The sequence below is a fragment of the Halichoeres trimaculatus genome, unplaced genomic scaffold, assembly GCF_033239565.1.
Source record: "Halichoeres trimaculatus isolate MK-OKI-2021-1 unplaced genomic scaffold, fHalTri1.1 fHalTri1_scaffold_9, whole genome shotgun sequence".
Lineage (NCBI taxonomy): Eukaryota > Metazoa > Chordata > Actinopteri > Labriformes > Labridae > Halichoeres > Halichoeres trimaculatus.
Window position 1 is genome coordinate 19,703,496 of NW_027437188.1, and position 24,819 is coordinate 19,728,314.

At 40.2% G+C, this 24,819-nt stretch overlaps 2 protein-coding genes across 2 annotated transcripts in view; one reads left to right on the top strand and one right to left on the bottom strand.

Moving 5' to 3' along the window:
• Positions 1-6,472, bottom strand: part of clpb (ClpB family mitochondrial disaggregase) — a 37,457-nt gene extending 30,985 nt beyond the window's left edge. The window contains exons 1-3 of the mRNA XM_074679013.1: positions 5,783-6,472; positions 5,576-5,627; positions 2,239-2,325 (exon numbers count right to left, since the gene is read on the bottom strand). Coding sequence (XP_074535114.1) covers positions 2,239-2,325; positions 5,576-5,627; positions 5,783-6,245 — 602 coding nt within the window. The 5' untranslated portion in view covers positions 6,246-6,472. The remainder of the gene's footprint in view (positions 1-2,238; positions 2,326-5,575; positions 5,628-5,782) is intronic.
• A 1,631-nt stretch (positions 6,473-8,103) lies between these two features.
• Positions 8,104-24,297, top strand: stard10 (StAR related lipid transfer domain containing 10). The gene is made up of 6 exons (XM_074679014.1): positions 8,104-10,071; positions 20,109-20,256; positions 20,410-20,513; positions 22,473-22,590; positions 23,078-23,130; positions 23,709-24,297. The coding sequence occupies exons 1-6, from the start codon at positions 9,913-9,915 to the stop codon at positions 23,916-23,918; spliced, it is 792 nt and encodes a 263-aa protein (XP_074535115.1). The 5' UTR covers positions 8,104-9,912; the 3' UTR covers positions 23,919-24,297.
• The last annotated feature ends 522 nt before the right edge of the window (positions 24,298-24,819 follow it).

The window sequence follows — 24,819 nt, forward strand, 5'->3', positions numbered from 1 at the left end:
TGGCAATGATAATAAAATAGGTCATAGTACAGGCCCTGGATGACTTTTGGATTTTCTAAAGGTATATTCTTGGGACTCTCTGGGTGTACTACAAATACCACACAATAAACAAAAAATTGGGCTGTGGGCAAAATTACATGTATTGTGAAAGATGTTCTTTGGGGTTTGAGGATAATTTCTGGAGACAGATAAAAGTATTACACCCAGATCCCAGGGCTGAAGTATTTACTGACTGTATGACTTCTTCATTCTTCTTCAGTAAATCCAGATCAACACGCCAGGGATGTAGTCTTAGTCCACTGCTATTTACAATTTTTCTGGAACCTTTAGCTGCAATAATTAGAGATGAACCAAGGATTAAGGGAGTGACTGGAGGTGGCAGGAAACATAAACTGTCTCTGTATGCAGATGACTTTCTGGTACTGACTCAGGATCCAGCCGGTTCTGTATCTGTACTGTTAAAAGTTGTTGAAACATATTCTTAATTATCTGGCTACAACATTAATTGGAGCATATCAGAAGCTATGCCAGTATCTAAAACCTGTAAATCTGATATACTGTCTGAATTTGACTTTAATGGTTCCAAAAAGGAATAAAATATTAAAAGATATACCTCTGCCCAGATATATAACAAATGATCAATATTAATATAGAGACACTATTGAGTAAAATAAAAGCTAGTTTTGAAAACTTGAGCAAGTGACACTTGATATTATGGGGTAAAATTAATAAGATAAAGACGGTTTTATTTCCGCAAATAAATTACTTTACTGGAATGATACCAATGGATATCCCAGAACAATTACTATTAGCTATAATAAAGCCATAAAACACTTACTCTGGGATGGGAAAAAACCTAGAGTTAATATGGATAAGCTTTGCCAAGCAAAAAAAGTTGGAGGCCTTGCGTTGCCAAATATGTAGAATTTCAGTATTACCTTTGAAATGACAAAACTTTCCTCCTACTTTTAAATACTTGTAGATTTTCTCTGATGTCAGTGGCATATTCAGTAATCTACTCATGAAGTCAGTAAAGATGAAGCTCTTACTCAGATTCAACTTTTCAACACAAGTTCTTCTTTTCATTTGATGTAAAAGAGAAATGTGTGGCATCTCCTTTTTTTTAACCCATCTTTGATGGTGGTGACGTTTTTCATAACTGTCTCTTCTCAAGATGTTCACAGTATAGATGGTGGATACCCATGGTGCACTAGGATTTATAACAATAACATCCAAAGTTAGTTATACTTGGGTACATAATCGCTATTATGAGTTTATTTTTCATTAAAACAACTAAGGTCAAAACTCTACCTTTCCTCTCTTTTAACCCTGAAAGATGGAGCTCACAACATCTGTTGATTAGACATGGTGCAAATTGTTGTTCCCACAATCAGAGATAAACTAGGAAAGGATGCTTTTTGGTACTCTTCACATTTTACTGTTTTTAACAATCAACAGGCTCAATTTAAATAGAAAAACTTTGTTAATTTTTTTTTAGGTCTACAGATTGAGTCTAAATGTTTTGCTGTTGGAGCATTATGGATATTATCCTTTGGAAAAGACATTTCTGATTTCAGAGGGACTGATCTGGCTAGATATATTCATTAACAGATTAAGTATATGACTTTGAATTATATCAAAAATCTAATCTTTCACGACAATGAGAAAATGCAAAGTTCAGACCAACTTTAAATGGTCTCACAATTGTGAAGTAACAATCCAGGCTCAGTGCCCCCCTTAGTTGTCAGATATTTCTATTTCACAAACTTATCAGTGGAGCAACTGTAACCCTGAGTTCTAACATAAGCTCATTTTCATCTATTTTTCATATTCAAACACCACATTATGCATCTCACAGACACATAAGGCCTCCTAACAAAACTGTGACCACACAGTCCTGATGGGGAAAATAAAAGCACTGAAAATTGGATTTGTCCCGGCCTTAACCTCGGCCCCTCTCTGTGTCATGTGTGTTCGGGGGGCCAGGAGGCTAATTTAATTTGCTGGACAGAGAAAAGGGGGACTGGGTAAAGACCGTCTGTCGGTCTGAAAGTCGCACTTTTGCACTTCTGTAGACCTACTGTAACAACTGGAGCGGGGACACGGATGACATATGCTCACACGCTAACTCCAGCAGACAGCTGCATGATACCAAAAACACGACATTACTGTAACATATGTTCACCAGGGAGGGCATCTCACAGTCAGGGAACACATTACTTGTTCACACTCACAGACCTGTGCTGACGGTTCATGGCAGCCACCATGAGAGCGGTCCATCCCAGACGGTGCCGGTGATTTGGGTCGACACCCTCTTTCAACAGCCTGATGGGAAAGAAAACGACAAATAGTTATACTTTAAGTGTTGTAAAAACGTTTGTAATAAGGATATTGTCATTAACATGAAGACACCAGATTAACATTTAGTCACCAAGAAAAGCAAGACAGCTGTTTGTGTGAGTGTAACACAGACGTGCCTTGTTAGACACACCAGCATGAAACTGTGACGTCTTTGTCTTTATGTGTAGATACACGCTGCTCCTTGACCAGTTAATGTGTCTGCGTGTATGTGTGTGTGAGCCAGGTGTGTGCAGGGTTTTCTGCCTGAGGGTACAATATCAGATACTGGAGTGGCACAGTCCTTGTAAGTGTGTGTGCGTGTGTGTGTGAAAGAGATCCGTCTGTCGCCTCTTATGCTGAGCAGACAGACAGTGTGTGTGTTTACAGTCAACAGATTGGCCTCTGTCTGCTCTGCACTCAGCTCAGTTGCTCCATGGCTCTGTTTTCACTGCCTACTCTGCATGTGGCATCGGTGCGAGGGAAAAAAATCGCTCCCGATTTACCAAACTCAACGTTTACTCCTCTGGCTTTACTTACCAAGCATTTCGGATGAAATAAACATCATTTGAGGTTAAATTTTGGCAAGAAAAAAACACGCTAAAAGAGCATTGTAGTTTAAATGTGTTGCATAAGATGGAAAAGGTTTGAGCAAAGGAAGCCCAAGCACTGAAAGCAAGTGTGCTCACTGAAGTGTGATCTCTTCAGAAGTGACACGGTAAAAAGAAAGCTTTACAGACATTTTGGCATAAGTTTCCTGTTTAACTTGAGTGTTTAAATAATGTAACTTACAAACTTTTATTTTAACTAAATTGTGCAGAAAATTTTGCTCTCCAATTTGGCAGTGATGAAGAACAGAGTGCCAAGATTACCCATCTGTAAGGAAACCAGTCCCAAAGAATGGGCGCTTTAATCTCTTTAATTTCAGGGCACATGAAAAGTTATTAGTGGACCCCAAGACAAACATGAACTTCACCTTCTGGTGTTACAAACGTCATCTCAAGAATATCGAATATCATGATTTGATAAGACTGAACACTTTTGTGCCACTACACAAGATAAATCTCCTGAGAAAGAGCAAAAAGCAGTAAACAATATGACTGTGTGCTGAGGGTGACTGTATTAGAATACGGGAACAGTCAGGAATCTGTTCTGATTTACTGACAGCATGAAGAAATATTAAATGTCCACTTTCACCACAGCTGTAGTACAACTGATTTTATAAAGCCTGTGTGAAACAAGACCTCTATCCTCTTCACTGCCTCTGAGCAGGCACACCCTGACACTCTACCACTTTTACAAACTAAACCAAAGCACTTAACACATCTGGGGTCTGCTGACTGGCTGTCTAGCTGACTGTCTCACTGCACTCTCACCTACACCATCTGCCACAGGGCAAAGGTGACCCAGGACAAAAAATGGATACACACATGTATACGGTGTTGGGAAGGGGGTGTTGTGATTTTTGAATACTGAAATATTTATATAACGAAAAAAATGTAAAGAAAATAAAAATGGGTGAATACCTAATTTGAAAGCATCTTTGCTTGAGATTCTCATCCCCAATGCTGTGCTCATACACACACTGACATAAGTACAGTTTTAACAAATATGAGATGTGTAACAATGAGCAGCATACCTAACAGAGAGTCTTCATATTAACAAATATCCAGAGCAGTTTGTAATTTGTGTTACAAATAGGTCACGCTGTGCTGTGAAGTCATCTTAAGTCGTTCAATATTTTGAATGCAATGTTATTCTGTTATTTTGTTTAGTATATCCGAGCACCAATCAAAGGGCGCAATCTGTTAAAATCGTGGTAAAAGAGACCTAAAGGTACGGGGATGTGAGAATCAAAAAATAGTAATGATAATATTAAAACAGGCAGAAAATGCACACGCCCTGAGCAGCAGAGTTTAACATCTGTCCTGTGAACACCTGCTCCTTACAAAGGCCATGAAACAACGTTATGGCTCTCTTCTGCCACCTGGTGGTTTGTATTCTTCCGACATCTATAGGTGATAAAAACAAAGGACCCACATTCACCTGACTGTTCTAGATCTGGCCTCTACAGATGATCAGAGACTGCACCAGGCTGTGATGTTTAACCTAGCAAAAGTTGATAATTTTCAGGATCTGTGTGGAAAAGGTGTGAATGCTTTCAACAACAGCTCAGCATAAAAACAAGCCTCTCCAAGCACAAACTATAATAAGGTTGGCACTGCTTGCTTTGGGAATAACTTTAGTCGGAACAACTCCTGGTTAATATTCAATAAAATGTCACCAAATTAAGGCTGTGTTAGGGCTAGTAAATGAAAAAATTGCACATTTTTGGCCCTATACCTAAGTGTAAATCAGTCGATAAAATAAGTGGCCAGCATTTTGGCCTGAGACAAAAAAAATAAAAGTTGTTCTGTATTCTACAAGTGTAAAAAATCTTAAAAAGAAATAAAAAAATCCAATTGTTAGAAACATGGTTAGGGTATGGCACCATGTCAAGGCGCATCTGGTGGGGGAATGGATCCCTCTCACCCTTTTGTTCAATCCGGGGAAATACACTCTTCCCCCCACCGGATACTCAGATGGAGGATTCAAATCATGGTCTGAAAAAGGAATACAGAAACAGGAGATCCGTACACCCTGTCACAAAACATCTGAGATCATTCAAGGAAATATCTGATAAATGTAACATAGGCCATGATCAATTTTTCAATTATTTACAATCAAGAAATTTTATCAGGGGTTAGCATTTGACCCCACCCACATCATGAGTAGAGAAGGCAATGACTGGGGATTGTTTTGCAAGGGGAATTATCTTAAAGACATACAACCTTATAATAGCTGAGTACTCAGGGTCATCTGTACAGAAGCTATAGGCATGAAGAGAAAACCTAACTGATGATTTAACCATCAAAGACTTGGAGAGAGCGTGCACCCAAGCACAATAACAACAACATCAACACACGTCTCAAATTATTACAGTATAACTGGTTAAGAACATATATCACCCCCCCAAAAAAATACAACAGTGTTAGATCAGACATATGTATCAAGTGTATCAAGCAGCCAAACATATCATACTTAGGATACAAGATGATTTGAATTTTAAAAATTATGATAAGCGTTTGTGTGTGTGTGTGTGTGTGTGTGTGTGTGTGTGTGTGTGTGTGTGTGTGTGTGTGTGTGTGTGTGTGTGTGTGTGTGTGTGTGTGTGTGTGTGTAAGTGTGAGTATGTTACCTGGCCACATCCTGGGAGTTGTTTGTCCTTGCTGCCTCTAAAAGTGCATCACCTTGTTTTTGCAAGAAAATAATAAAATATATATAAGAAACATTTTGACAATTAACTCGGAATTCATACAATATTTTTCATGTGTAAGTCAATTGTCATTACAATTTCAACGATTATTTAAACTCATACAACACAGAATGGTCCATTTATGTCTACCTTTATTATCGGAATCTTTCTTCAGGCAGAAGGCCACAGCTGCAGCAGACAGAACACCGACAGAGGCCACTCCTGCCCGGCTGGACCCCTCACCTGTCCCCCGACTCTCACCTCTGCCCCTCTGCCCGCTCTCCTCCCAGTACTGGTTGTTATCGCGCCCTCTGTCGGCAAGAGCCGCCCAGGAGCTGCGGCGGTTCTCCAGGTTGGACAGCCATCTAGGGGCGAGGTGATGGTACTGCACCGACGGGCTCAGATTGGTACTACAACCAGCGCTTTCATCAGCTAAAATACCCCTTCTAGAGACCCGCGAAGTGGACACGATGGGGTTGCGGTTGGTCTCCGCCGCTGCCTCTCGGATGCTCTGACATGAGGCCCCGCCTGCGCTGGTCTTCAGTACGCGACTGCATGGTGACAGGCTGCGCGACCTTCGTGCAATTAGCCGTGTGGGAACAGATGATAACATGACGGTAAACTCACCGAAAACAGAGCAGGCTGGATGTGACAGTTAGCAGTTAATTCCAGAGGAAGCGGGTACCCTACAGGCAGCGGGTACCGCGTCAGTACCGTTAAAATAGAGTTATACCCCAATTTACAGGCAGCTAATCACAATCATAGAGACGAAAACAACCGCTTCACCTCATCGTTGCATGGATGTCACTAGAACGTGCAATGCATTCTGGGAAATGTCGTTTGACACGAATACCGTGAAAGACCTATTTCCGTGTTTGCTTTTCTCCCTATACACTGGGTTTACTGCTTTTCTGTACTTTTCTGCTTTTTCAGTTTCGGCTAAAACTAAATTCTACTGAAAAGCCTGAAACAAAAAGATTCAATGAACCTTGTTGAATTTTGACTTGCGCATGCGTATCGTGTGAAACCAGCGTGAAACGTTTACCATGATTTGTTACGTCATTTATCATTTTAATTGGTTTGCCAAGGTTTTTTTTTAATGAATGGCACAAGTTTTGTTGGTGTTTATTTTATAAACTGAAAAGAAAACGATGAGAAAAGCTTTTTCTATATTTAAGTACTCGTGCATTACTACCCCATTATGGCCACCAGGTGTCATCAAAGCACACAACTAGGTTATGGCTTCATATTTTCTATACCTACATTATACAGTCTACATAGGCAAATCCCCATTTTCAAAAATCTCTTCAGTTTCAGATGAAATCGATAATAGGCAATAAAACGTATATTAGTTTTCAATAACGGATTGGTTTTTATATATGAAGAAACAATATACCCACAACATAGGCTACTGCCCTGTATAACATGTAGGCTTATCCTTTATTTGTGTAGAGGTTGTTTGACTCTGAGAAACACAGAATAATGTTTCCAAAATTTAAATTTTGTGGATAAACCACATTGTCCTATTGGATGCCTACAAAGGCAGAACTGTGGCAAGATATCATTCAACAGCTTATCACATGTAACCCTTTTTAAGCAAAACTAATTGGTTTATATTGATTTATTTTACAAAACTTAACTTTATTTTTGTTAAACCAGGAGAAATAAAATCTTCTAGTATGCAATGAGAAAGAAATTCAGTATAAAGTAGAAATACATCCCAGAAAGAAATTCTGAATGTTGGTCTCTGTAACTGAAGAACAGCCTAATGCAAAATGATCTCACATATGAGTGTGCCTCTTCCAGTGGAGTAGAGCTGTAAATTATTAGGTGGGAATGTTGTGTGCTTGGCAGAAGGCTTTATGCCTCAGCGGACATGAATCATAAGGACATCATGCTTGGCCATCAAAAAAGCAATTCCACCTTTGCTTGCACATCCTATCTGTACTCTACAGGAGTGTAAGTGTATGTAACACCTGACAATGCTGTCATTCCCACTCATATACGGCTCTAGTCACCCACATTAACCTTCAGATATGGTTAGGCTACATTTTCCCTTGTCAGCCTGTAAAAATGCTATGGTAACTCAAAGCATTAAAACATAACTTAGCAAAAATGACCCAACAAACAACTCTTTCCTGCAATGTAAACAGCAAACTTTTCATTATTTCAATCCAATTAGAACACCTGTTGTATCTGTCAGTCCTCATTTGATAACCCACTTCAACTTGCTTGGATAAATCAGGGTCACTGGCCTTTTCCTAAAGCAGACTTTCCCCGGAGAACATTCACATGGAAAAGATTGATATGACTATAACTCTATTCTATAGGAGCTATTGTAATGCACTGAAGGAGAACTGTAGTATTTTACTGATCACACAAAAGCCTACTTTATGTTTGATAATCAAACTTTGTCTTTTCTTTTTCACTTTCAGGTGCGCTCTATATTGTAGGCAAAAGTTTTGTAGTTTGGTGCTCGATAACTACAGAATAGTTGTGCGGTGCAACATTTTATTACTGATATTGACAATGCAAGGCTCTGTTCACCCTGGAATTCAAACTGCTACATCTCAAGAGGTCAGGGGTCTGCAAAGTATCTTCTATTCACAGCTATTGGACTTAGAATGCTGCAATACATTGCACAAAGCAAATGAGCCAGAGTAAATTCTTTCAAGAGAGTCACTGGATCATACATTGAAAAAAGCCTATAGGCTATGTGCTTCGTTTCGGACAGCAGCAGCAGCCTACCTGTAAGTTGACAGGAGGAAACATTCAACACGGGGAAATATTAGCTTAACTTTTGTTCTTGTCACATACATTTGTGTGGGTATTCAGAAAGCCTTAATGATTTTCTACAAGAAAATATGATTAAGATAATTTGGACATCAAGACGTCGTGAGAACACCCACAGACTAAATCTAGTGAAGGCAGCCAATAATGGGCCAGCGCGCCAAAATAAGAAAGAGAGAGAGAAAAAGCCATGGAACAGTCAAATCTGTGAGAAAAATAGGAAACTGGACAGCAGGCTGAGAGAAAATAAAATGTGACACGTTGATAGTTCTTTTGATGGTGAAACCTCTTAAATACAATGTGGATGTTGTATGAAGTGCTGTACATGACGTGGAGCTCCAAAAGTGAACACTTTACACCAAGACGTGAAGAGTGCACCTCCCACTTCAGCCTACAGAACCAGTGCGCGTGCCCGCTGTTACCAACTTTACAAAAAAGTGCGCGTGAATGATTTTAACTCGACAAATAGAAATTTGCATCTTCCTATTGCAGATTTAAAAAATACACATGGATGGAAACCTCGGCTAATAGGAAGGTGAAACTTTAATGGCATGAAAACGTAAACCATAAACTGACTCCATGTCACCGGTTTGTTATAAGCCAGGTTTATTTAACCAACTCAACGATTACAAAGCAGAAGAGCAAAATTAATCAATACATCAATTTTTTAACCATTCCTAATGTGCTCCCATGTTAAGGTGTTAGAGATCTGAGAGTTTTACGAGAAGCACATAAATGCAGCACAGGGAGGCGTTTCCGTCGTGGCCGTCGCTGCGTCGCCTGGCTGTTCGTTCAGCTTCATTTCTCCTCCTCTTTCCTCCTCCACCCCCTCCTCTTCCTCGTTATTTCTCACCGCATCTCCTCCACCACCTGCCACAGCAGCGACGCAGCGATGGGGAGCTGTAGCATATTGTTATAAACCAAGGGAAGACCGCATTTGAGATAGAAATAGAGAGAGACGCGTAGGGAAGGAGAGAATAAAGGGGGAGGTAGGGAGAAGGAGAGGGATAGAGAGTGAGAGGCGGAAACACGGAAACATATGGTTTGGCTGAAAAGCGGCTGTTTCTGAGCTGCTGAACCTGACAACCTGCTGACAACTGAAACTTGTTCAGACGCCGTAAGCAACTACAACCCTCATTTCCCTTTTGGACACTTTTTACCTCTTGCACTCACACCTGCGTGCGGTGCTGCTCCCAGCTCTGTTTAATTAGTTTGTGCTGGCTGGATTGCGGCTGTTGTAGCTCTCAGTGCGCGCGCGCACACACACATACACACACGCGCAGTGATCATCACAAGACGCGGTGCAGCCTCCTAAAGCTTCTTGTTAGGAGGAAATCGAATTAGACAAGTTATTCCCTCAGAAGAGGACACGAGGAGCTACTGGCTCCCGGCTTCCCTTCATTTTTCCGGCACAACTTGTTTCACCTAGTCCCGCTAGGAGTCTTCAGACCCCCCGTACTCCTCCCACCTTCACTTCACGGTGAGTAGCCATGTCTGACCAGGCTGTGTCCATCCCGGATGACCGGGCGTTCGCCAGTTTTAAGTCGGACTGTCTGTGCGAGGAGGGCTGGAGTTTAAAATTCAACAAGGACGGCACGACGGTGTGGACCCAGCGCCTGGAGGAGGGGAAGTCCGTCCACAGATTTAAGGTAAGACATTTAAATCTTCAAATAGAGGGTCTCTTTGAAAGGAGTCTAAAGTTTAAATTTGCTTTATAATTACTTTTTATTGACTGTTAACCTCATCAGAAGTGGAAAAAAACTACAGTCAGTTCAGTTGCTGTTTCCAACACAAAGGGATGGGACAACCACTGCTGTGTAATCCAGTTCACTAATTCCCATATGATTAAAACTGCTGACATGCCTTAACCACTGCTTTGTGCTGCTGCATGGTAGTTGCAGGCATCTTAACTCAGCATATTGTAGGTTAGCACATAGAAATAGGCTTTAAAAATCATGGCACTAGCCCAGGCCTGTAGCACTTGATAGTTGTTGTGAATGCACACTATGATAGATTCAACCATCTATTTATAAATGTCTACAGTGTACTGGTTGTTATGAATATGTGCCACATGCTCAGTGTATAGAGAAGCGAAAGCAGGAGAAAAGGCTCAGGAGGAGTTTTTAGACTGTTTTCAACTCTGTATCTGAAGGTATATCAGTAGTGTTGACCAGGATATGACAGCTCACTCAGTGTGAAGTTCCTGCCATTAGTCAAACATGTAACAGTATGGGAAATGACCAAAAGCTCGCACCAAAGGAACATGGTACATCATAGATATTGAGGCAAAACACAATTAGCTGACAGGCAACAGAAAACCACATGCATTTGGAATATCTTTACTATTGTTTGCAGCTGTTCAGTCACACAGATTTTGAACCTACGCATGTGTCTTAATTGAATATTCTTGTGTTTAATGACAGAGTTGACAGAGTGGCGCCTATATTACGTTTGCTTTTGTCATTCAGGTTCTAGTTGTTGACTTGGGTCAAGAATCAATCAGAGGCCACTACAAACATTGTTGTATAGTGTTGTAGCCTAGCTCACAACATAAGCAGTTTCTTAGCGATAACTCTTTGAGTTGATACACTTTGAAATTAGTAATCTTGAAGAAGTCTTTGCATAAAAAACAAGTTAAGCCAAAGTGAGCACCCACTGATACTAAAGCTTTTTGACCTTCAACATTTAGAGGTTTCATCAAGGGGCAACATTTGGTTTGAAAAAAATGAAGCCTGTGCAGAAATACTAAAAGCTCGAGTTAATTGTCTGTTCACTTGAGGCTGGCTGTGTAAAGACTTACACACCAAAACCACTTACACACCAAGCCAAAAAACAGACTTTTGTGGCATCATCTGAAGTCTGGTTCTAAAATTGTCTTGGGTCTGAATTGCTAATTTATTGACTAACACACACTGTTCTTTGGTTGAATTATTTTCTAATTCAGTGGTTTAGAAAATATTAAGATCACGAGTTTGCCCAATCAGAAGTGCCGCTCACATGACTGACAGGTCTGGCACCCTGTAGCTGTTAGTAAAGAGGCTCAAAGCCCGCCTCCTGGGTCAACAATTCCAACATGGCCCCCACCATTGACAGGCCTTATGTTCAGGAACAGATAGCTGAGCTTATGGAGACTGCATCCATTTATTGTACAGCCTATGGATTTCATCAGTACAGTCCTGCCTTTATGCTTTGAACAAGCACCACACTGTTTTCACATGCAATCATCACATTAGAAATGACAGAAAAGGCTTCAAGCAACTGCCACTTGTAAGGGGGCTTTAACCATAGCCATTAGTTAGTGATAAAGGTCATTCAGCAAAGCCTCCTTCTAGTTTGCTCTTCATTATTAATACCCCTGCTTAATAACCAGCAAAGTGAGAGTGGATGCAGTTGAGAAACAGCTTCTTATGAGTGGCACCTGTACTCGCCATGTCTTCTACATGAAGATTAACAAAAACTCAAGCTCTCTACTTTCCTAATTCTCCTCTGTATACATGTACCAGCATCCACAGGAGCTAATGATGGCACTCCACAGGTTTATAGGATCATAGGAAAGAGTACAAGAGAGAGACAAGAAAGAAGGAAGAGAGTAATGGTGTGTGGCCAGGGGTCAGAGGTTGTGGAGTGGTCTGTGTGGGCAGTGGGCTGACAGGTTCGTAGTGCATTATGACTTATTACCTTCTCCTTTTTACTTTCCACTTTTACTGTTTTCTTGTACACAGCCAAAGCTGCCTGAAGCAGTGTTGGACCAAAATTCACCAAAATGTGTATGACACCAGAACTCATGACGCCTGCCCAAACTCTCTGTATTAATTTGAATCTGTATTAAGAGGTTAGAAATAGTCTTAAATAAGGACTTATTCATCCCTCTCAAACGGCTGTTTCCAGTTATAGTTATAACTTGTCCACAGAGGCAGAGCGCCTTAACCCAGTGTGTAGGCAGCTGTTGTGGACAGGGAAGGCAGAATCCATTTCTGGTGCGTTTGAAGTAGTTTAATGTATCATAGTATTATATTTTACGCTATAGTGAGGATTTCTGATTCTGGTATTTGTATTGAAGCAACTCTGAAACACAATGCAGGGTGATAGTGATGATCATTTACTTCATCAACCAGCCCCAGGACACAGTAGTCATCCAGATTGTGCATAAATATGCTGTAGATCCCGATCTATACTAATGTAAGGTTATAATTAAATCAGCGTGCGAAAATACACCTAAAGAGTAAACTTTGTTATCCTGCTGTCATTGCAGGTCATCTGTAATGTGAATATTTGTCTTGGGAGCTGGTTGAAGGCGTCATTAGAAAAACAGTGTCACTTAAAGCCAAGGAAAAAACTGCTGCGTACCATCGAACACATTAAGTCTGACAGCAGTCATTAATAATCCTTTGTTAGTGGTTAAAACCCAGAGGACAAACAAATTTACACTCTGCCTACGCAGCACATTATTGGAAAAACATTGTTATCCCTTGAAAACATGATTATACAAGTGATTTAAATTTTGCACATTAAGATAAAGAGTGAGAGTGCTACTACAAATTCCACTTTCCTTTTTTTATTTATAGAGTTGGAAAGCATTATAAAGATAATGTGTTACTGAAGAAAAAGTGAATGCTGGGAGCAAAGACATGGTTAGTTCACTCAAGTGATCAGTCTCAGCGTTGACTAGCTGGAGCTGCCTGATGTGAATTATTAATACTTACTAAGAATACACTTCTACATATATCTATATACTTTAATGTGGAAATACATTAATACTTTATTTTTAATACTGTAAAAGACAGATATGGATAATGTGAATTAAATCAAAAATAGGACACAGGCTTGATCCAGTTAAGGAGGAATACGTGCCTTTAGACATATCAAGCACATGTGTACATTGGTGGCCAAAATTATAAATCCACTTGGCATATTTAGGAGATTACAGCTGTTTTTGTTAAATTGTTCATTATAATATGAGTAGAACAAATGAAAGTATAGCTACAAACCTACAAAGTCATCATCATCTTCATGCTCTGGAGCCATCATATGGAGATGCAGCTCATTTTTCTTGTGAAAAGGAACTTTGAAAATGATGGATTTGCCACCTTGAGTCCAGACCTTGATGCCATCCAGCGAATTTGTACGAGTTGGAAAACAAATGGACAGATGTATTGTTCATTCAAAGGAAAGCTTATGGCTTGAGTTGCCGAAGACATGGGATGAAATTAGTGTTGAAGTTCTCGGGGAATAAACTGACACTATAACTAGGGATGGGTACCTTTTACATCTGGAACGATATGGTACCGATGCCCGGTACCTGGCAATCGGTAGCGGTACTTAACGGTACCAATTTTCAGTACTTATTTGGGTTTATGTGGTAAAAAATATCAATTTGTTTAATAATAAAGTGTACATATTTTTTTCAATTTAACATATTTTTTCTTCAATGCTGTGTTTCCAGTGTAGACAATCACCTACTCTTCCACTCCCTCAGTCACAAGGATGCATTTAGGTACCTAAACATGGTACCTTTTGATTTTACATGAATCGGTTCCCAGTACTTTTGACAGGAATCGGTCAGTACCTATAAAACTAACTATGACAGAGACATGTGCTGCTTTAAGTGTTGCTAAAAGTGGAGATACATGATAACAAAGCTAAAAGTAGGTAAAACAGTAGGTTTAACTTTATCTGATATTTGTTGTGCTCAAAGCGACCATCTGCATATTCCATGATCAACATTTTCAGAACTGTCTGGTGCTCTGATAATTTCAGCTGCCACCGAACACAAAATACAAACAGATTTTTTAAGCTTCTCTCACTGCACTTATACTCTGCTCAAACAGGTGCCACAGTAAAAAACAAACCACTTTCTTGGCAAAAAAGACAGATTTGTAACATCACCGTAACTGTGTGCAGGAAGGAGTTTGTTACCCAGGGGCCATTTTAAGCTCTGCTCAGCTTTATACGCTGTCTGGGAACTTGATTGACAGGTTATCCTGTGATGAACTGGCTTTCCACCTCTTGACTTCATGTCACTCCAAACAGGTTTGCCATCACAGCTTCTCAACAGTTTGTGAAGTGTTATTTTCATGCTTACAGCCTTTATACAACGTACTGATGTGACTGGAGTGGACATAAAAGATTTGATTACTGTCACTTGAAATATTTTCATCTTGTATAAAAAAGATAGGAGCCAGACAAGCTGTCCTCTGTGCAAATTTGTGTGCTTTCCTGTTGGTGTATCCGGGTCTGAGGAGCGTGAGCCAGCCACCAGGTGTTTACTTTGTTAAATAATGTGGTGTGTGTATAAGGGTGTGTGTCTGTGTGCATAAAGGGCCACAACAGCAGAGGGCTTTTCCCAGCGCCCTCTGTCCTGTAACTCCTATCATTTTACCTGGGGCACAAGTTCTTTGTGTGTATGTGTGTGTGAGTGTGTGTGTGTGTAGGGAGGAAGGATAAAGTTCTGCTTATTCATGCTTTTTCTTGCTGGACAGGTGTGTTTCCTCTCAGCAGCTCTGCAAACACTGGGAAGTAGAGGGTAGCACATGTAAGTTTGGAGTTCGGGTGGAGTTTCTCTCCACAACCGGCAGTTTATCTGTCTGTAAATATGACAGTTACAGACGCTGGCGTTGGAATTCCTCTCTTTCTCTTTCTTTCTTTGCACACATACAATATTACCCTCATTGTATTCAAAACCTTAGAAGATACAAGATGTTAATCTCTCAGAACATGCAAATAACACCAAAATAGCTGTGGATAGACACTATATGTATATATGGTGTTCATAAAAAGTGTGTGTGTGTCTGTGCATGTGTTTAGGGATGCTACATGTACTGCTCATCTATTTATAGCTGATATAAAAGCGTGCTTCTTTGCTGATGCATGGGGAATGATTCATGTGGATGTTTACACTTAGTGCTTTCTCCCTCTCTTTCTTACCTTCTTGTCTATAACATTAATCTTGGTAGAGAAAAAAAAAGAGTGATGTATCCAGGAAGAGAGCGATAGTGAGAGAGAACAGACATGCAATCATCATTATCATTAGCAGTGCAATTATCAGCGGACTCATTATCAGTATAATCATTCCCCTGTGCCATATTCATCAAAAATGACTTCCATATCACTGGAATCACAGCTGTAATCACTCACACCAACCATCATCATCACCCTCATCAGATCATTTGCTCCCACATGACTCCGACACACACACACACACACACATGCGTGGTTGTGTGTCTGTCTGTGTGTGGGTGGTTTTGTTTTCTTTTGAACAATGTGAAAAGCTGTCAAAAGGTTGAACACACAAACAAGATATTTTTAAACCTGAAGCTCCTGGATTTACCTCCTCCCCTGCTGAAACTCGGGGAAGCCCAACTCTGAATCACAAGCTCACCCACGCCTCAATTTTTCTGTCACCTCATTGTCTTTTGTTATCGTGTATCAGCACCCAAAGCTCCAAGTGATAAGACTTGACACGTTTAAGGGACGGTGGGAGAACAAAGTGGGTGAGACAGCGAATATAGAAAGGAATTGGGAAGGGGGATGTAGGGGTAAGAGGTCACTGAGCTTTTTGTGTGGGAAGTGAGCACAGCATGGTGTCATAAGAAATAAACACACATTTTCCTCGTCCACTTGGCTTCCTCTGGCCACGTTTTACCTCTCTGAACTCTCTTTCACCTGGATCTCTCCATCTCTTTGCAACATGATGTAGACTTCACAGAATTAGTGTGTAATAGAATCACACGCACACACACAAACACACACGTGCGTTGCTGGCATTGTATCTGCACTGAGTGATCTTGTTTTCTGCTTAGCCTTAATTTCCAACTTTGCCTGCTCACTTTTTCTTATTTCTCATATTTCTGTTTCACTTTGCCTGTGGATACAACACATCCATTATTTGCTCTCTTTCCTACTGACCTGCAAGTTCTCCACCAGTCTACACACACACACACACACACACACACACACACACACACACACACACACACACACACACACACACACACACACACACACACTGATCCTGATATGGTGTCAATATTTGCTTACGGTTACCCTCTCTAGCACAACGTTCTCCAACAGTTTCTGTATTTTAATATCTGGTGTAACAATAATGACAGTCAAGTAGTATCAGATGACTTGTCAAATCACTAATCTCGTTTGTCTCAAGATTAACTTGTACTTGTAAAAGTGTCATAATCTGGTTTCCTTTTTCCAGTTGGATTGATTGTGCACTGTTGGATTGCACTAGACTTCTCACCTTTTTACACCTTTTTATGAGTCAGTCTTAATTTTTCCTGGAGCTGTGTTCGATTGGACGACACAAAACAAGCCTTTTCTTCCTCCTCTTATCACTGAGCCTTAGCTGCCCATTTTCTTATCTCCAGTTATCCGTCCTATTTCTGGTGGTAGGCACTGACATCTGGAGACTGGAACTCCTCACACAGGATCTATCACAGTACGACCTTTGTTATGGTACTTTTGTCCCAGCGCATCAACTTTAAGGACAAAATGTTCAATTGCAGATTGTAACCTACCCATTTACTGGTGTCAATGTGTCAAGATAAACCCTGAATTAAGAGTTAGCATCTTTTTAGAATTGAAAAGATTGATTTATTGATTTTCACTTCCATCAATGGTCATAATTCAGTTAGTGATCTATTGACATCTTTATTGTTATAATCCCTAAAACTGACTTTCAGTAATTCCTCTCCAGGATCTTCAAGTTGATGAAAGAAGAAACTCCTTTAGAGTGTAGGGCTCGGATAATTTGCTTTTCTCCTGATTCGACTCTTTTAGGATTTTTGGGGTGCCTATTCAATTTTTTGCCGTTTTAACACTGGACCAAGTGAAAAAAAATGAATGATGATAATATCTTTAGACTATATATCTAGAACAATATTTTACCAAAAAATGAATATCACATGAGACAGTTTTTCAGATTTATTCAGGGGATCTGACATCCCAACTTTTTTTCAACCCAGCTCATAAACAAAAACTAAAATGAAGGACTTAAAATTAAAAAAACAAACAAACAAAAAAAACAATTGTGATTTAAAATCATTAAACAAAAAAATCCTGATACTACAATACATCAAGTTTTTCCCCCCACCCCTATTAGAATGGTTCTGTCCAAATTCAGTGTTTGATCTCTGGCATGGAGTGATTGCACAGTTTGTGACTGAAGATGTGTGTGTTAGTAGATATCTGTATTGGAATCAAGAGATAAAAAACAGTTATGCCATTTATGTTCTTCAGTATGTAGCAAATGTTAGCTCACTAACACTCAAGATGGTAAATATTCGACCAGCTATGGAAACCGTTTGCCTGCTGCAGTGTTGCTGGGTCATATTAGCTTACTTATGTAGAATAGAATAGAATAGAATAGAATGGAACTTTATTGTCATTGTAACAAGTACAACAAAATTGAAGTCACAGCAGCAATCAAGAAAACAAAAGTAAGAAAGTGTATAGAAAGTGCAAAAAGGTCCTTAAGAAAACAGATGATGACAGCTTGTCCGTCATTCTCCAGTTCAGCCAGCCCCCACCTCCACAGGGTCCAGGACTGAGCTTCTTCAGTCATGCTCCATCTCTGTCTTGTGGATCCTGTCTGCTCACAGCAGGTGAAGCTCTTCCAATGTGGCGTTGGTGTCTGGTGTTAGCTCCATTAGCCATGTCTGTGAATAGCATGATGTTACTCTGCCTTCTGGTATTCCCTCTGTTGCTGGGTTAGCATGGCTAGCTCGTCCATCTTATTGGAGATAGATCTTACGTTCCCAATAACGATGGATAGAAGGACAGGTCCATGTCGTCACTTCTTAGCTCACACCTGAGAACCAGCATGTCGTCCTCACCTCCTTCTCCTCACCTTGTGGGAAGACATCAGGCCTTACACCAGTTAGCATTGACATGCTACAAGCTGCTAACAGCTGAGTTCACATGAAAACAATGCAGCCATGGTTACATGTAGTATCTCCAGACAAACACAGGAGAAGAAGTAGTAAAAATATTGCTGAAATCACAAAAAGTTTGGTGTCCATGACCAACAAATGAACCATACAAAGTAATGATCCACTCAAAGTACAAAGATTACAAAAAAGAGTAGAAAAAATAACAAGAGACGGACAAAGAAGAGAGAGCTGCTGCAAAAGGCAGCCATAGCCAACAGGGCGGCGCCTAGCTAACATAGCAAATGTTAGTGCTTTTGTTTCTGGAAACTGCCCTGGGTATGTGCTAGTTAGATTAGATTACCCCCTGTTGTTTAAATCTTCTATATGACATATTTGGTAATTCACAAAAGATTTTGCTGATTCCATCATCAGTACTCCAGATGTTTATGTTGCAAGTTCATATATTGTGCATTCAGATTATTTTATGGTTTAATGGGTTACTGCCATATACTTAAAAAAGATTTGTATTAACACAGCAGTACAGATAAACGTAGAGTGACGATGGTGATCATTTTCTTAAATGAAGCCCTCAGGGAACTGGGGAAAGAAGACGGAGCAGATTGAGCTATAAACCCTCTGGACTGATTCATAATGGGAGCTAAAATCATCTGGGACAGACAACCACCCTCGGCCCATTTCTGTCTCATTCACTCTGCTTGTTCTGTTTTCTTTGTCTCTTAGTCAGTCTGCCTCTCACTTGCTCTTTATGTTTCTTTATGTCACTCATCCTCCTTCTTTTTCATTATCTGTCTTCCTCTTCATGTGACTCTCTCCTCTGTCTCTTTGTTGTTATTATTAAGACTAATATCCCTTGGCAATTGTAACTGTAGTAACAGCTTTTCTCTGGGGCTGCTTGCAGAGCTGTCTTTACACTGGCTCTGTACATTATCATCAACTTGAAACCTCACATAGGAAGGAGCCCCAGTCATAATAACATCTCACACACACACATACACACCAACAGTGTTTGAAATCAACAGGTGTGCATGTTATAAGATATAGTTCTCCCAAAAATGTTAGTTTGAAATAAGTTCAGTATTTTCTGACCCGTCTTGTGTGCTGAGCTGTTTCATCCACTGAATGTATGATGGTTGAATGAATCTGAGTTTCAGCATGAAACTGAAACTATATTTTTCCTTTCTTCTTTAGCCTTAAAAGCAGGAAACATGAGAACATATATGGCCTGTTACACCCTGGATTCAACACTGTCCCTTCACTCTCACAGTTGACAGACTGTGAATGCGTGTCTGTTACCGTCTCTCCACGCCACGGGCTGATTGTGTTGTTTCCCCTTTAACAGCTTGGTTCTAGTAATGACTCATCTGTGGTCTGAGGCCATGTCTCTCGATGCTCTTGTAGGTTCTTTCTGTCTCACTGCACTCTGACACTCTCTGACCATCTGATGCCTGGTCATTTACATGTCAGCTGCTAAAGCTTTGTCCGTGTTTATTCCAAACTGATCCCTTTACTATAGCATTTACACACAAACACACACCACCTTTTTCAGTCTTAAACTCTGCTGCCCTGCTCATTGGTGGCCCATTTCTTAACTCCTTATTCATAGAAACATAAATTGAGCTTTAGAAAACTGAAGGATTGGTGCCAAAGCATGAGTAACTTATTGCAAATACCTGCTCAATACATCCAGTATCTCAAAAACCTCACTCATGTTACTGGTAAGTTGTGTGTGAATTTCTTTGGTGCTTGAATATAACCTTTGTCTGTTCTTCTGTCTGTGTCTCTCTCAGTGTCGGATGGTCTGTAAGGAAGTGTCAGCTGAGACCATGTATGACGTCCTCCATGACATCGAGTACAGAAAGAAGTGGGATACAAATGTCATCGAGACCTTTGACATCGGCAAACTTACGGTCAATGCAGATGTCGGGTACTACTCATGTATGTTACACACAAGTGTTAACATATGATGCTTACACAAGCATTCATTCATCACTAACATGATTTGGAGCCGTGAGATGAAGCTGAGAAACACATTTGTACACATTTGCTGTACATGGATTAGTTCAACAGATTTTTCTCACTTGCTGACAGGGGCTTGTCCGGGACCTCTTCGGAACCGCGATGTCGTCACGCTTCGCTCCTGGCTCCCGATAGGGAAGGATTACATCATCATGAACTACTCTGTCAAACATCCTGTAAGCATATACGCACAAATACACACGCGTACAGGATTTACACATGCTCTGCTGGGACCCTGCCCAGTCACCCCTTTATAAATCTGCCAAATGTGTTCAGAGCTGCATTGTTAAAGAAATGAGACCACATTAGGTGAGCTGTCATAATCGCTGATCCAGTTTAACAAGCTTAAGGGCGTTGTATGAAAAGAAATCCTTAAATATTTGTGGAAAGTCCTCAGTTCAAAGCTCTGTGTGTGTTTGCGTCAGTCGATTAAACATTTACTCATCTCTTAAGGAACTATCACATCCAGAGAGCAAAGAGAGTCTGGTGCTGTTCCAAAGACAGAGCACCTCCTGGAGAAATGATAGATGTCCTGAGCACTGGGGCTGCTTCACTTCCAGTGTGGGACAGTTAATCTAACTCAGTTGACTACATTGTGTTTCCAGTCATGCTTTTTAAGAACTTTAGTGATTTCAGAGCCAAAGGCCAGTAACACAATTGGCCTGATTAGAGAACCCGAGAATGTGTGAGTGACTTTCTGTTTGGACTTAGTCCCAAATCCCCAGCCTCAAGTTGGCTGGATTTTTGTGTTTCTTGTCCAACCGGAGGATGAGGTTAAGAACGGGTGTGTCTAAGTGCTTATAATCCTCACCTCTCTCTGCGGCTGGAACAATCAATTATTTTTGAACATCAAATTATCTCTGTTTTCCTCTCACTGACTTAAGCAGTGATTTTATCAAAGAGAAACAAAGTGAAAAATACAATTCCTGATGCAGCTGTCTGCCTTATGTGTCCCTCTATTAGCCTCGACTTAAATGAAATTGAAAACAACTAAAATTAACTTTGTGTTTCCACACACCATTCCAGTTTAATTGGCTGATGTTCAAGCTATCACTTTCCTCCCTCTCCTTTTCAAGCCACGTTTCATTTCCTCCATCCTTCTTGCCTGTCTTTCTGTCACCCTATCCCCCCCCTCTCTTTCACTCTACAATAATGTTTACAGAAGGATAAGACCTCTCATGTGACTTTTGGCTGTTGACTTCCGCCTTCCCTTCCGCATTCCTACATCAATTAGCTGTTACGAACATAACAGACAGTACATGGGTGCTTGTGTGCTCCGTGTGTGTGTGTGTGTGTGTGTGTGTGTGTGTGATCTAGCCAGGGTTACTCTCAAAAATAAGTCAATTTTGGAGCTTGACTACTGCTGTGCTGCATTTGAGTTTACTTTGTGGAGTGCTGAATTCAGTTGTATCCCCTGGAGTTAGTCCTCTGTGCTATAACTGACATTTAGTGACACCCATTATTTCATTATCTCCTTGATTTCTAAGAAACGTATTATGTTGATGATTTAATAAACCTATAATTCACTGCATAGAGAAGCAGAAATGTCTACAGTGCAGTACGTTAGCAGAGAGGTGCTGGTATGACATAAGTGAAATATTGGGAAATAATAATCAAAGCAGTTTCCATCTCAAGTCGTCTGCTGCTGTGTGGCTTATTAAGCTCGCCGCAGTGAGCCTGTCCCTGTTAGATGGGTCCAACCAGCAATGTGCTATCATCATGAATAATTATCCTTAGATATATAGTCTAAGGAGCCAACAGAGGAACAGTGGGCTGGAGTTGGCCTTCACTTCTGTGTTTTTAGCGGGTAGTGCGGGTAGACTGGATTTGCATCAGAACCATGACTGTGAAGCAAAAAACAACTCAGATCTGCTGCAGCAGAAAGACTCTCTGATGCTAACACTGCAGAACCTTTGTTCACTGTTATATGCATTATAAGAATTAGGAAAAGTGAGAAGAATTAGAATTGTTAAATTTCCCTGTTATGTTATTACTCTAGCTGAAATGCATACTAATATCTACTTAATAAATTAATTCACTCTAGGATCATATTTTAACAAGCTTCAGGATTAAAAAAAAGTCTTCAGTGTGTTTGAATGATGTTAATTATGTGTGTATGTGTTCTGTCTCTCCAGAAACACCCTCCTAAAAAGGACATGGTGAGAGCTGTGTCCATTCAGACCGGTTACTTGATCCAGTGCCAGGGACCCAAAAGCTGCACTCTTACTTACCTGGCCCAAGTAGATCCACGAGGTAGCTATAAACGCACACAAACACACAAGCACACAAGCACAAACACTCCCAGGTGCTTCACAGGCTTAAAGTTCTAATGAATGATTCATTCTCCAGCCTTTATGTCCAAATGTGTCTCCATAGAAACCATATGAAGGACAGAATCTATTTACTCTACTGTCTTTCTCTCTCTTTCAAACCTCCCTCTCGTTTTCTTTTTCTTTCTGTCTCTTTCAGGATCTGTACTTCTTCTCTTTCTCCTGTCAGTTTTTCTTTTGCTCTTCATCAATCTCGTTTCTCGCTAACTGTTAATCACACATTTCAAGCCACTCTCTATCAACCTCTGACTGTCTGAACCTCTCTTATGTCGCTTGTGTGCTTTAAATTCATTAGTAAGTGTGTTAAAGCATCTTGTTACGATTATTATGTTACTGAGCTTTACTGCGACAATGACATGGCACATTAAGCATATTCTAAGTTGTGTTTTTCCTCCTCCTTTTATTTCCAGGTTCATTACCTAAGTGGGTCGTCAACAAGTCCACCCAGCTCCTTGCTCCTCGTGTAAGTACCTGCAGATAAGCAGGGAATCTGTGACGGAGAAGTGCAGTGTTAATGTTAATACAAATATCAAACGTCAAGATAAGGAAAACAAAGCTTACATCTATGTGATAATAAGTGTTGTGTATATTTTAAAACATTGTTTATCCTATTTGCCTGTGTGAGGGTATGAGCATGTTTGGTGCATTAGAGCAGAACTCTCTGGAGAGCACCCAGGGTTGAAGGATTCCCTCGGTGTTTGTCATAAAAATAGAAGCTTAGAAAGGTGCATAGATCCTGCTGAGAATAACCATGGCACAAAAAAGTCTTGGTTTTATCATTTTCAACTTGATGCATCAATGATTTAAATAGATTTCAATGGAGCCTTTAAACAACAATGTTCAATGTTACTTTTCTACTAACTCAAAGAGGATTTTACCCAAGAACATAATGATACATAATGATCTTTCAATTTTTCACCTTTGATATCATGTGCAAAGGAACTTGATGACTGCATGTTTCTCTGTCTATTCTTTTTCCATAGTGTAGACCACGAATAAGGTATTTTATCTCTTTTGTGTTGGTCATGTTTTTCCCTCCAGGCCTTGAAGAAGATCAACAAAGCTTGTTTGAAGTATTCAGACTGGAAGCAGAGACACAACCCTGGATTCAAGCCCTGGCTCTACCCTGAACAGGCTACATTACCCAGCATCCCTCTGTCTGAGCTAAGCATCCAGCATGCTGAAAGCCTGGAGAATATTGATGAGAGCTCCCTGGCTGACACCCAGGAGAGAGGGGAGGACAGCGACTAACACACACACACACACACACACACACACACACACACACACACACACACACACACACAGTCACACACATGCAGTCACCTATTCATACACAGACATACAATAAAACAGGGTTACATGCATGCCTGATACAACCATAATCACATCTATTTATATGTGATTCTATATGTAAATATGTGTGTATGTACAATACATGCACACACACACTTGCATACATATTCATGTTGTTGCATATAAAATCACATATACTTTCTATATGTGTTTAAGCATTCATGTACACTGACAAATTCATTCTTGACCATTTTATGTCTGCATACATCATTCATGACCACATAACATCAAAACATGAAACATAGATGCACTCACATTTACACACAAGGGGCAGTAACACTGTATTCATACAATTCAGTAAACCACCAAACGTTCTAATCTGAAAATGGGCTGTAACTGAGATTTTTCATCACAGATTGAGGGATATCAATGTTTTCTAATTAGGACCTATGCAGATTATTGTAGCAGAATATATATTTTCATCATGGTTTACGGTCAAAATGTTTACAGACCTACCACGTCATACACAGTGTTTTCTTAACACAGAAACGATAGATCTCAATATAACACTCAGTTTTTTCCCATTATTTATCCAGTGCCACCCCTTTTGTTTACTGAAACATTTGTATATTGGACAAGTATGCGCATAAAGTCTGTGTCCTTATGTGTCTCCATCACATTATTTTGTAAGCACACTAAAAGAAATACAGGTGTGCAGAAGGCAGCTGGAACCCCCAACCCAACCTGCAACCAACCCCCATACACACACACACATGCAGTCATACACACAAACAGATTTAACACTCACACGTACTGTCTGCTCCTCTTTTTGAGAGATGTGTGAATGTATGTAGAG

Bases quoted from the DNA above. Each gene is read 5' to 3' on its own strand.
- stard10 (XM_074679014.1), top strand. From the start codon at position 9,913: ATGTCTGACCAGGCTGTGTCCATCCCGGATGACCGGGCGTTCGCCAGT. The intron at 20,257-20,409 runs GTATGTTACACA...ACTTGCTGACAG, and splicing joins AGATGTCGGGTACTACTCAT to GGGCTTGTCCGGGACCTCTT. The intron at 23,131-23,708 runs GTAAGTACCTGC...TTTTCCCTCCAG, and splicing joins CCCAGCTCCTTGCTCCTCGT to GCCTTGAAGAAGATCAACAA.